The sequence below is a fragment of the Amblyomma mixtum genome, chromosome 6 (assembly GCF_055824585.1).
Source record: "Amblyomma mixtum isolate Tamu chromosome 6, ASM5582458v1, whole genome shotgun sequence".
Classification (NCBI taxonomy): domain Eukaryota; kingdom Metazoa; phylum Arthropoda; class Arachnida; order Ixodida; family Ixodidae; genus Amblyomma; species Amblyomma mixtum.
This window is the reverse complement of record NC_143017.1, coordinates 105,618,123-105,631,039: the sequence shown is the minus strand read 5'-3', so window position 1 is coordinate 105,631,039 and position 12,917 is coordinate 105,618,123. Positions and strand designations below refer to the sequence as shown.

At 44.3% G+C, this 12,917-nt stretch overlaps 1 protein-coding gene across 6 annotated transcripts in view; it reads left to right on the top strand.

Moving 5' to 3' along the window:
• The window catches only part of LOC149339902 (uncharacterized), a 553,936-nt gene that overhangs the window by 109,307 nt on the left and 431,712 nt on the right, over positions 1-12,917 (top strand). For 5 of the 6 annotated variants that reach the window (XR_016283569.1, XR_016283568.1, XM_089548582.1 and 2 more), the window contains exons 4-8: positions 3,883-4,065; positions 7,008-7,127; positions 8,092-8,309; positions 10,200-10,436; positions 11,115-11,844. Coding sequence is in view for 4 of the 6 variants with exons in the window: in XM_089548582.1 (XP_089404708.1) it covers positions 3,883-4,065; positions 7,008-7,127; positions 8,092-8,309; positions 10,200-10,436; positions 11,115-11,844 (1,488 nt within the window). In the remaining 2 variants the exon portion in view is untranslated. Of the gene's footprint in view, positions 1-3,882; positions 4,066-6,338; positions 6,384-7,007; positions 7,128-8,091; positions 8,310-10,199; positions 10,437-11,114; positions 11,845-12,917 lie in introns of all 6 variants that reach the window. The other variant, XM_089548586.1, reaches the window with a different exon arrangement.

The following is a 12,917-nucleotide window of genomic DNA, read 5'->3' as shown; positions in this document are numbered from 1 at the left end:
TCCGTACACAAGGGTGACGCGGACTGTACAGGACCCGTCGGGAGAGCGTGTCTGCAGAGCGTGTCCGCACGAAAATTATATCTTGGAAAAAGAAATTCGCCGGCACTGCTGTTCGAACCCAGGCCCTCTGTGTGCCAGGCGGGCACGCAACGCATACGCCACGAAGGGTCTTTTTTTTTTTTCTTTGCATTGCATGGAAATAGTGCCGAAAAGAAAAATCCGAGTATGCTTGGGCCGCAAAACACCAGGCTGTGTTATACGAGCCCACGTCCCCACCTTCCCAAACATCACAAGTCTGGGAGGCACACACATGCATCTAGATAGAGCTAGGCGGCTCTTCCAGCATATACTCCCCGCACCAAAACGCACTGCTCACGGAACAAAGATTTCGATGACGGCGGTGATTCGGCGTGGCCGTCCATCATACGGCTATTCCGGAGACTAAATAGTCCCATCAACATAAATGGCTCACATGGCACAACACAGTTTTTCTCCACAGCCAAAAGAGGGGGGAACCGTAGGGTGTGATTTCAATTTCCTTAAGTCCCAGAATAACAGACCATCATTGCACAGAACAAAACAATGGCCAATCGTTTCTGGCGCCTTGCACAGGCCGCAATTTACCGTCCAGGGCACAAACATCTCCTGAGTATGAAGCCGTGCCTTGACAGGTAGCGTCGATGTGTGCAGTTTAAAGACGAACGTTTTTGCAGCAGAAGAAACGCACACGAAAAGTCATTGGTTCAGGCGTGTTATAGGGGCACGAAATGAACGCGTTGTGGTGTGTCCGACGGTAAAGTATGTTGGGGATGTGTACTGATTTTAGACAACGATGACTTGCAAAAAAAGTTTCTGACGTTAAAGCGCAAATGCTTTTGCATTTCTGCAATAGCAGACTAAAGTGCTCTTGAATTTTTTAATGAGCGCCTCTCTCTTGCCCCATCGCAACTCCTCCTCTTCCAAAGGAAAGAAGAAAAAAAGATGTCGGTATATGTCATTGTGCTCCTCACGCCACACAGGTTAGGTGCAGTTCATATCACTCGGGCCAAAAACAGGGACACCCACAGAAATGCGAATTGGTAAGGGGCAGTGCTGGTGCATTTGGCTCGGCGAAAGCGCAGCAACGCAGGTGCGGCAAAAGATGTGAAAAAAAAAAAGAAAAGGTGTCGATGGGGGGGAGGGGGGGGGGGGGGGGGGGGAGGAGCTTTTGCTCTTAGGAGCATTGTTAATACTGCTGCCGGTCGCAGCCGTGGCCTAGCAGTAAACACTTGCTCCGTGCATGCGCTTTGCGCAGCGTAAAGTGGGCTTTTCCGCAGGAGTGGTCTTTGTGCAGAAAAGCGTGTTTTACAGGCGTAACGTGTGAAAGGATGGAACGGCGAATGGTTGCCAAAAACGGTCATAACCCTGGTTCTGATGCACTTAATCAAATTAAGATTAATTCTACTTCGGCCGCTAGATGTGATCACTGGTGAAAAAAATTTTAACGAATAGGGTTATGTTAGTTTCTTTACTCGCAGTTTGAAAACGACCTATATTCTGCGTTTCTGGCCGCTTTGCGCGGTGTCCGCCGGTGCGGCGTCGGTGACGTCAGGGTACGTCACACACTGCAATCACGCACCTTCGCAATCCTTATTTGCGTTTTCCGTTGCGTCTGCTCGAGTATCCTCGGGCTTTACAGGAATTTATAGAACTGTACGGAACAATAATAATAATAATAAGAAACTATTAGATCTGAGCTTACTGGCTTAGCGCATGAATCAGCGAATAGTGGCCCAGAGGCCTGGAGTGGCAGGTCAATTTGACGTTTCACAGATGGCTGCCCGGTTGGGCGTCTCACAGGCTCGTTTTGGCGTCTGTACGCTTACGTGCATACTCGTGGTGGTGGTGGAAACTTGTATTGCACACAGGTGAGTTTGGGCAGTAGGTCCATGGGCCCCCACAAGCCACACTGCACTCAAACGTTAACGCCCTGAAGGTTCATGACGCTGGCATCGCGGCCTTCTTCCGCTTGCGGTATTCGCTTTGATTGCGTTCCCGGCACGCTTCACAGACTGCAGAACCCACTTGCACGAAGCAAATGGTTTAATTCTCAGTGTTGTTTTATTCGCAGCCTAAATCCTCCGTTGGTTTTGAGAAAAGGAAAGGCGCATAACTGCCTCAGTTTGTAGGTGGACACCGCCGCCATCTCACAGTCCACTGGACACCTCAATCTTTAGACTTCATTGGTTTTGAGGAAAAGAAAGCGCATAACTGGCTTTATGGGTTAGTGGATACCTCAATCGCGCTTTGAGGTACAGGGCGGGCGGTGGTGTGGAAATCAAGTTGACTGCGTTTTTGCAGGCCTGCAAAAACGCAGTCAACTTGATTTCCACACTCATAACATAAAAAACGTCATGCCTGAATTCCAGCAACTGCTGTGTGGTACGTGAAAGACCAGATGTAAAACCATGATGTACTTTTGTAAAGAAGTTGATGTTTTTCAAATGCTTCATAACAGCGCTGTATGTAATGTGCTCTAGTATTTTGCAGTTTACGCTTGTGAGGGAAATTGTTCGGTCATTTGAAACCCTTTGGGCCGCTTTTGTGGATTGGAACGGTGTCTGCTATTTTCCACTGTACAGGAAGAAAACTCGAATTGTATGCAATACAACCAAATAATGAGCTACAACTTCAGTGCATGCTTTCAAAACAAAGGATGGGATATGATCAGGACAATTAGCAGTTTGAACATTAAGTGCTTGTAGTTGGTTTGAAATGCCATTATATGTAACAGTGATTGGTGGCATGCATACAGAAGTAACTTCAGCGGTTTCAGGAAGTTCTGCACAAAAGGAGTGCTAAAAGCAGATAAAAACTAGTGGTTGAAACAAGAAGCGTAGTCATAATCGTCAGTCTTGTCAACTCCATCAACTGATAAGTGTGGAAGGCCCACTTGTTCTCTTCCATGTGATTTTAAAAACTTCCGTAGCTTATCTATTATCTATTATTATTATAGCTTATCTATTAGTTATCTGTTTGTCTTTTTGAACTTTTACTTCAGCTCTGATATCACGTGAGCGGGCCTTCAATGCTTGCGACGTATGCACGCATGTGTTTTTTTTTTGAGTATGGGGCGAAAAGAAGGTGCCACTTGTTGACCAATGCACGGTTATCATGATTGAACCAAGGCTTATCGTTTCGCTCTTTGCAAGACAGCACTTTCGACAGGAAATCTGTGTCTACAAGATATTCCTAAATTGCTCTTAAAGAGGATATGAGTGGTTTCACAGTCCAATGAGTGACTGCTGTTTGAAAAGGCGGGTAAGAAGGAAACAAAATCGTGTGATAGTGATGCATATTCTCCTTTTTTTTTTTTTTTTGACTGTTTATGCATGGTCGGTGCAAGCAGCCATTGAAGCAGTTTGAATGAAAACAGTTGCTTCAGGTTGCATGATAATCTGTAGTGAATGAAATATTGTGAATTTGCCAATTTTTGATAAATTTTGGGACTAGGAGTCAAAATCTGTCTTTTATCATTTACCAGTTCTCAACTTTTGCTTTCATATGTGACAGATTTTATCGAAATTAGTGTCTACATTGCATAATGAGAGAATACCTATCTGTTTTCCCTATATATAGATTTGGAAAACTGTAGTTGGGCATGAGTTAAAGCTAACAACTTTCTAATGATAAACTCTCCTTTGCTTGTGTCATAAAGCGCACTACTTGAAAGGCTATGTTTTTGTACGGCATACCAACTTTCTTAATGCAAAGCTTAGCATAAGCAAAACACATTCCATGAGTCTCTTACAGGATTCGACGCAGTGTTTTTGTATTTACTTCAGTTTTTTAGGGAACCGTAATTGCTTCCGTTTATATTTGTACACTTTTTTCTGTATTTAGGAAAGACAAGAATCGGAAGGAACGATGCGCCTGTGCCACAGGACATTGTTGTGCAAGGCCCAGGTGTCGAGGCCGAGCACTGCTACATACAGAATGAGAGCGGCAAGGTTACTCTCCATCCCATGAAGAACATGATTTCCATTGATGGCATGGCAGTCACTGAGCCATCCAGACTACACCAGGGTATGTTTCGCATACTGTAATGCATTCATATTTTCTTTTTCTTCTGATGCATGCATAGATTTCGACTAAAGTTACCTATAACAGTCTTCATCATGTGACATTGCACAAGAATATAATTGTAATAAACATAGGGTTTTGTTCACCTTTCGTGCTAAAGGCCATTTAAAATTGGGTTAGTGTTAGTAATGGCACAGCAAGCTTTACTGTGCACCTTTTTTTAGCAAAGGCATATTCATCGGGATATTAGCATCATAAACAGGAGAGTGGTGCTTGCTCACTTTCTTTGGCTGATATTGTTCTCGCTGTGAGGCTTTGTTTAGCTGCTGTGGAAACATTTTAACGCGATAGTGTTAAAGGCCCCCATTACCCAGAAAATCCAGTGTCGGCGTTGTCTGCGTCAGCATTGTGTGCTCAAAATCACGGGCGGGGCTCTGGCAGGTGGTCCCCAGAGAGCAACCTAGGAGGCAGGTGGGTCACGTAGGTCACGTGACCTTGCAGAGTCACTTAACCTGCCCACAGGATAGTGGGCAGGTTATGTGGCAGTTAATTTAATGTGTCAGGTGGCAGTTAATTTAATGATTGGTCGCTCAGGAAGAGCAATCTGGGTCGCACAAGGACCACCGCTGGGAGCACCTGCCATCGCAGGATAGTGGCACATCCCTTAACCGCTGTATCACTGCGCCAGGAGGGGTATGAGGGCTCCCAGGGATCTGTGAATGTAAAGTAGAGAATGGCCTTCTGCATATATAGGAATTAACACATTATGCTATCGTGTCATGCCCCTAAGGTGTCCTGTTAGATTATTTCTTTTAATTCTCACTCTCATTGCTCGTATGAAGTGTGTAACATGCAGACAGTGTCACAGTCAGAAATTCTGCGCTCAGCATTGTATGGCCTTTGTTTTCCTTTTTGCATCAGGTGGCTATGCCATTATAGTTGTAGCCAACTGAATTATTGTTTTTTTACTTCTATGCCTCCACGGCTGGTAATTTGCAGCTACCATGTGATGGTAAAACAACTGATGCAGCCTAGCTGCTATGTGGTGATACTGCTGGTGTAATGAATATAGCATCTATTGGTTAGGTCAAGGATGCTACAAAATGCCAATGGAATGAGTAGTTGAATAGTACAAATGAGTGAGATACAGTCAGTTTACTTCATTATTACTCCTTGTTATCAGAGAACTTGGGTTCAGCTGAGTGTAAATGAAACCGGCATCTTCAGAGTTGATTTGTGTGCCTGTGTTTTAAGCAACTTCTCTTTTAGTACACATAATGAATTTTCTTGTTTGCACCTCTAAATTTTGAAAATTCTTTCTTAATGGCTGCATTTAAATTTGACAAGCTGTTATGGTGAAAGGCTGCAAAACTGGCTTTGACTGCCAAAGTGTTGCTGGTTTGGCACATGAAAAGTGCTGCATACTGTGTACAGTTAAGAAAATTTATGTGCAAGCTTGAATCCTCTCACCTGGCTGCAAGTTGGACGCATAGATGCACATCGTCTTTTGTACACCAAGAAATTGAAAAGTACTTCTTGCTCTGCAATAACAAATGCTTAAGCATGTGCTTTAGCATTCTCGTCTTGCTTTTTCCTATGGGTTTTCAGCATAAGTGAATCTATTCAGCCAGTTATCTCCAAGTGTTTAACTTTCTCCGCAAGGTTTAGCATGGTATTGGCACCTGTTTTCGTATCAATCAATGCAGCTCTGTTCAGAGAAAAGAATTTGGAGTTGAGGCATTAGACAGGTGCATTGTGATATTACAGAGGCTGAATCCATTGCAGAGCACAAATCAGCTTGCATTCATATTCAGTAGGGCATGCTGTGATTGTTTCTTTTGCTTTCAACTAAAAAAGTGGCTAACTGTGGTGCAAAATTTTGTGGTGAATGTTGTGCAGCTACACATTTTCGAAGCATTAAATTAAAAATGTACAAAAGGAAACACATGTGTACAAGTGGGCCAGCATGGCCTTTGTCCTCTTCCTTTGTGGTTCTTACATTACTCTCTGGTCAATGGAATCTCCACTAGAAGGCTTTGTCCTTTGAGTGCTGACTATAGCATTCACTTTTTTGTTGCCATTACTTATTTTTGTGCGAGTAGAAAAGAAGAGATTCAAGCACTTGGCTTAGTGATGCGTCTTGAGTGACCGTGTCTGAGTCTGTGAGTGAAGTGGAGGGTTTGGCAACGTGCTTTTCCTTAAAAAGTTTTACATGTATACTGCCATGCTCTTCTTTGAGAGCTTTGTAAGAGAACAGCATTCTAAAGTTACAACAGTTGTTCCATGTTTCTGTTCCACGTCTCCGAACGAGGAAGACAACTGTGAGTATCTGCAGTCCGCTCGCCCACTACAATTGTAGAAGCATGACTTTATTTTCTGCCTCATTCTTTTCGAGCTGCATTTTGTATGTTTACTGAAAGTCTGAAATCATTTGCTTTTTTTTCCTCACTTTTTGGTGCTTTCACTGCGACCCTATTATGTTGTGATCCTATGAAATAGCTTTTCTAGCAGTCACATCCTCCTGAGTTTATAGCTAAGCTGAAGAATGTTTTCCTGCACACTTTAGTTGCTTAATCTGACTTGTCATTTGCTGTGTTGTAGCTTTGTGAATGTAAAACAGTTTCATTATTTCTGTGGCTTTTTTTTGGGTGTTTTGTAGTGCTGTTAGAGCATGTTATATTTTTTTAGTGTTGTAGATAATGACAGAGGACTTTACTAAATAGTGGCACATGGGGCTAGAGGGTTTACACTAGCCAAGCTCTAAACTCCAGTTTCCATTGTGTGTCTGTAATAGGTGCTGTATTATTCTGAGATGACTTTTGCAGTTTGTTTGAAGACAAGATCAACTTGTAGCATGAAGGACAGTGTTCTCACGCAACTCATCCTAATCTTCATTATCTGGTAATATTTATGCTTGTTTCCTTTGTTCCTGGGGTTCTTTGCAGGCTGCATGATCTGCATTGGAAGATCAAACTTCTTTCGCTTCAATCACCCTGAAGAAGCCCAGAACCTGAAGAAAGAAGCCCTGCCAAACATGAGGCCTGTGTCAAATAGCTTTCGTCCAGGTGAATTACCTCTTAGAGATTTTTAGACCATATGACTTCAGATATAAAGTCAAAGTTGGCTTTGAAAGACATTAAACTGCCTAGCCACTGCTGTATGGCATCTAGAAAGCATTAATTGTGCACCTGAACCTATCTTTAATTTTTTTCATGTCCTTGATTTGAGACGAGGCTGTGAATGTAATACACCTGTCACAAGAGCAAATCTAATGTCACTTTCAACGAGTTGAGGTGCGCCTCTTAAGGTGTCACTTTGGTGGCATGGTTCTGCATAGGGAAGAAAAGTGTATTTTGAAATGGATGTAAAAAAATGTAGGTGCTGAATACTTTTAGCAGCATGCACAAATTTTCAGCACCCAAATATGCCTGCATGATAGGGATAGGACAGTCATATTCATTAAAACACAAGAGATAAGGCTCATTAGTTGACAGACACATCTCTTGCACATATAATGTTTATGGTTTTCAATTTGCTGTTCATTGCTGTTTACTGCTTGGTTCACATTTTGTACAGAATTCGTGCAAAGCCTGCTCAGGTGTTTTACAACTTACACTGGAAACAATATTCAAGTTGGTCAAAGCTTGAGCATGTCTACCTGCCTAATTTCTTTCTTTTCTTTCTTTCACCTGTGATACTACATTGCATGAATGTGGTGCAACAAGGCAACAGAAAGTAATAGCCGGCAAATATGCTTTGTAGCCAGTGCGACGCACGCTAACTTGCAGAATTCATGTCACGTCAGGTTGTTTCTCACGGCCTGTGTCACTGAAAAGCTTGTGCATTAAATTGATGTAGAATGAATCTCAAAGTTTCATTTTAAACAGTTTCTGGCCAACTGAGACTATGTACAACTAAAGATGTGCTTTATGAAAAATTGGCCATGGAGCACACTTCACAAATAAACTCAAGAAGGGGCTGTAGGATGTTATGGACACTAACCATCGTTACCAAAAATCTCCATTCCAGTCACCGAACCTCCTAGCCGTTTTGTGGGCACCCCTGGTGTGCCTACCCCGGGCACATTCGACGTGGACAATAGTGTCGATTTTGTTGAGAAGGTGTCCAAATTTGAGTTCCTGGCCCACAATCGGTCGCCGCCAGTCGCATCATCCGAGAGCCCCCGCTGGTTTGTTCGGGACGGGATTAGAGTGTCGGCGTCGCCTCCTTCACGGGCTTGTGAGCAGGTGGGTGGCCTTCACTGGGTGTTGTTTTGACTTGTGCAGTGTTTAGTGGCGAGTGCTTGCAGAGGACTTGTTTGCGTAAGCCTTGAACTTTTTCTGCTAGCATCCTTGACTTTAGCCTCTGCTCATTGCCAAATGAAATGAAGTTCGTGATGTGAGAGCCTTTTTGCGATGAATACTGATAGCTACAGAAGTATACAAATGCTATGTTAGCAGTGTGAGAACTTTTGAGAACATGGTGTGATTGAAGAAGCCTTTCGTTTGTACCTGTTGTGTGTAGCTCCAAAAAGAGAGGGCATCGCACACCTGGCTGAGCACTGAGGAACTTATGAAAGCAGCATATAGGATACCAGAGAGCAGGGAAGACAAAAGAGGAGGCAGTGTGCACTACAAAATAAACACTTTTTAAATAAATCAGTTCAGTTTTATCGAGTGTCGTCTTTATATGATCACATAGAAGTCTTCAAGTCAGGTACTTGCCGTCTTTTGTATCGTTCTATTGTCAGCGGTTTTCCCTGAGTGGGCTGAATTGGGGATATTAAGTGGGAATTTGCACGCTGCCTTCACAGTTGTCTACCTCTTTTGTAAATTTTAATTATGCCTTGTGGGCATGCATGATAATGCTGCCTCATGGCACAACCTAGACTTTTCTATTGCAAACGCTGCAAATCAGCAGCAATGTGTAGACTTGCCTGTTTCATCAGATTTAGCAGGTTTGTATCGCAGATCCTAACTAAATCTAACCGAGGCTATTTCATCCCAGTAAGAATCATGTTTGTTGTGCACATGAGCTATAGTTGCATTAAATATTTACTATTGTTAACGCTGCCACATTGCACAACCTAGACTTTTCTCTTGCAAACGCTGCAAATAAGTAGCAACGTGTAGACTTGCCTGTTTCGTCAGATTCAGCAGGTCTGTATCGCAGATCCTAACTAAATCTAACTGAGGCTATTTCAAGTCAGTAAGGATCATTTTTGTTTTGCACATGAGCTGTAGTTGCATTAAATATTTACTGTTGTTATTTTTCTGTGATGCACTTTCACAGGCCAACTTGTCTTGACTTTTCTTATGGGATGTGTTTCATTTCTTTAACCTCACTTGTAAGTTTTATATAATGGTATGTGGCTGTTGCCAGTGGGTATAAACACTTTCAGATTGGTTTTGAATTGCGTATTTCTTTAAGAATTGCACAAAAAGCAAAGTTAAATAGCGTAGTAATTCAATGGAACAGTGTTTTGCCTGCCAGTGATATCTACAATATTTCTCTTTATGACATTTCTGGCCCGTTACTGTTGCATTTCTTTGATAAGATGAAAGAGCTTTACTAATTGCATGGTTGTTCAGTGGGCATCATAAAGATGCTGGTTTGAGGATGAGATGCATGGCACCTACCTAACCATTAGTAGTATAGGCCAACATGCGGATCATGTAGGGGTGCTAGCAGCCATACATACCAGTTCTCACATTCTGCTGATGGGTGCTGTTTTTATGCAGGCATTGCTTGCATGGAGGTGATGCTTTGCATGTTTTGATTAATTACGTATTCCCTGAACATCGGGCAAGCGTCATTGCAAAGTGCAGCTAGATAAACACAACACCTTGGGCTTGCATTATCAATGAAAAAAGGAAAGAAAAGGAAAGAGAAAAAAGGCTTTGAGCTATTAAACATGAGCCTGACAATTTGAGTGATGGCCTGGTAAAGAAGGAAAAGGAAGCAGTGAAGTTGTAAGTTGTGAAAACGTTGCATGTAGGTTGTGACTCTTGATATGGGGGTGCGAATGGGTGGTAACATGCAGGAATTAAGTGACGTACACAAGTATCCCATCTGTTACGAGAAGCCTATGAGTGTTACTGTATCCGTGCGTGGTATGTGTGTGTGGTCCTGTGCAGTCACCTTCTCTGCGGGGCCCTCCGAGCAAGCCAGCACCTCGCTTCACCCCGACACCACCGCTGTCATCATCGCCCAAGTCGCCCAAGTCACCGCGAGTGAGCGCGCTGTCGGGCCGGGCGAGCCCCCTGGTGGCAGGGGGCCGCTGCACACCCACTTCCCCACGCCTGGGGCACCGGGTGGCCAGCCACGAGGACATCCGGGCCTGCGAGGTGGAGCTGGCTCAACAGCACCGCAGGGTCAGTGAGAAGAGCAGGAAATTGCGCATCTTGTTTATTTTCATAAAAAAAACATTCTGGCTGATCTTGTTCATCATTAAAGGTAGACAATGAGTTGAATTGGTGTGCTTGCATCACAATGGCAACAATGCAAAAAACTGGATGAGTGTACGTCAGTCATGTATATGTCTTTCTTCATCTTTTCTAGAGACCCGTGTAGTGTGTGATGTCAGTGCATGTTTAAGAGCCCCAGGTGGTCGAAATTTCCGGAGCCCTTCACTATGACATCCCTAATAGCCTGAGTTGCTTTGGTACGTTAAACCGCCTGTAAACCAAGCCATCATCTTGTCTCATCTTCTCCATGAGTGTCACTGTGATGTGATGAAGTGAATGCTGCTGTAGCCTTGAGAATTACAGCCGGGATGCTTAAAGGCCCGCAAGCACTGCTTCCTGCAATACTGTCACCTTCTCCATGTGCTGGCACATCACATCAAGCATTGCACATTTAAAATCGTTGGGTAATAAGCAGATGTCCAAGCCATTAATTTGTATTGTTCTGTTTAGTTGTATTTATGTGTCTAGTAACTGCATGGTGGTGTGTGTTTTTTGCTGATGTGTTTTGCCTCATAATGATAATCTGGTAAAAAATGTGATCCATGTGCGGCCACACGTAGATTATTTGGCTTGTTTGCTTTGCAGGCAGTGGCCGAGCGCTTGCGAGACCAAGAGCAGGAGCGTCAAGAACGGCAGCGCCTGGAAGAGATCCTCTCGCTCTGTGCCGAGTACGAGCGCAAGGTGCAGGCCACGGGGCCCAAGGAGAAGAAGCTGCAGAGAAGCCCCCCCTCCTCAGACTCCGGCACCGAGGACGTCACCTCGCCACCGGGATCAGGAAGTGAGTCTTCTTCAGCTCCTGACGACACCAGCAAGACGTCCGAATCCTCCAGCGGAAGCAGCGGCTCGGTTGAGGACGAGAAACCAGGGCTGCAGAGGAATGACACGGTCATTCGAAGGACCGGCCCTGGCAAGCAGCTGCCCGAGTGCCCCGATGTCGTCAAGCCCGTCCCGATCCTGGCCGCGAGGCCGGTCCCTGCCCCACGAACTCAGAGCAGCCTCTCTGAGGTGGCGCCAAGGTCACCCGAGAGCAAGGCGCCACCGCCCGCTCCTCCTCCTCCTCCGGCCGAAGATGTGATCATGGCGGCTGCAGCTGTGCTGTCCTCTGGGACGTCTCCACCAGGGCTGGCTCTGGTTCACCATCCGAACCGCATAAAGACGAATGGCTCACTGGCTTCAGCCGAATCTGATGGAAAGAGAGCTGGTCGCATGCTGATGGATGGGAACGCCTTGTCGGATGGGATGCTCACGGTCGCCCCAAAGAAAGTGAACGTCACTTCTTCCGAGGACGAACTGACAAACATCCTCGGAGGTGGTGGTGAGCTGCCTTTTGTGCTCAGTAGTGTGTCTCGCGAGAGGTGAGGGTGCAGTGACAGTGGGGCATGGAGTTCAGACAGACTCGAAAATAAGATTGGTACACATTGTTGAAGAGGTGTGAGGGCATTTCTGTTTCTTTTTTATGTGGGGAAGTGTTAAATGTGACCATGATAAAATGCATTGCATAATTGTTTCCAAAGCTAGGCCTACAAAGGGAAATTAGATTTTGTTAATCTCCTAATCATTACCACTTTGATCTCAAAGAGTGCACTTTGAAAGCTTGCACTCATTACCAGTTAAAACAAACAGGAGCAGGGTACACTGTGATAATAATTAGTTTTGAAATACCCGTTTATTTCATGTATAGGGGTTCTTACACCTGCAGTCTCACTTATTTATGACTCTTAATGCAATCTAAGTTTCTTTGAGTGGATTCACTTTGAAAATTCTGAAAAGAAATTGATAAAACACAAACAGCAGTGATGGATGATTGTGGGCAGACAAGGTGATGCGTGGGCAAGAAGCTCGACAGTGGGTTTTCACAAGATCAGTACTTGTGACCAAATGCGTATTACCTATTTTAGTCTTTCTTTCTACATTCTGGAGGCTTACCATTTTTCTGAATTTTCTGCAGCCAGACATGTCGATGGTGTTGGTTGTGTGCCTGGTGGCAGAATTTTTTATGATAGCCACAGCTCCTCAGCAATCATGTGTGTCATATAGTAGCCTGGGAGCATCTAAGTGTGCACTTCTGTAATGGGCTTTACCTAATGATGCTGCATCGTATTACAGGCCACATTTGGCCCATGGCACGTGGAAGGGAGTGCCAGTGCCACTTTTGCCTGTCACCTTGACCAAGTATTTTTGTCTGTTGTGTGTTTGTGTGCTGTGTGGCTTACTCTTATTCTGATCACAAGCACCCACTATGGAGCTTTAAAAATGGTACAGACTAGGGGTGTGCGAATATCAAATTTTTCGAATACGAATCGAATACGAATACTTGGTTCCGAATATCGAATCGAATATCGAATAATCAAGGACAGACGCATTTAACCTCCACAAAACATTTCAGCA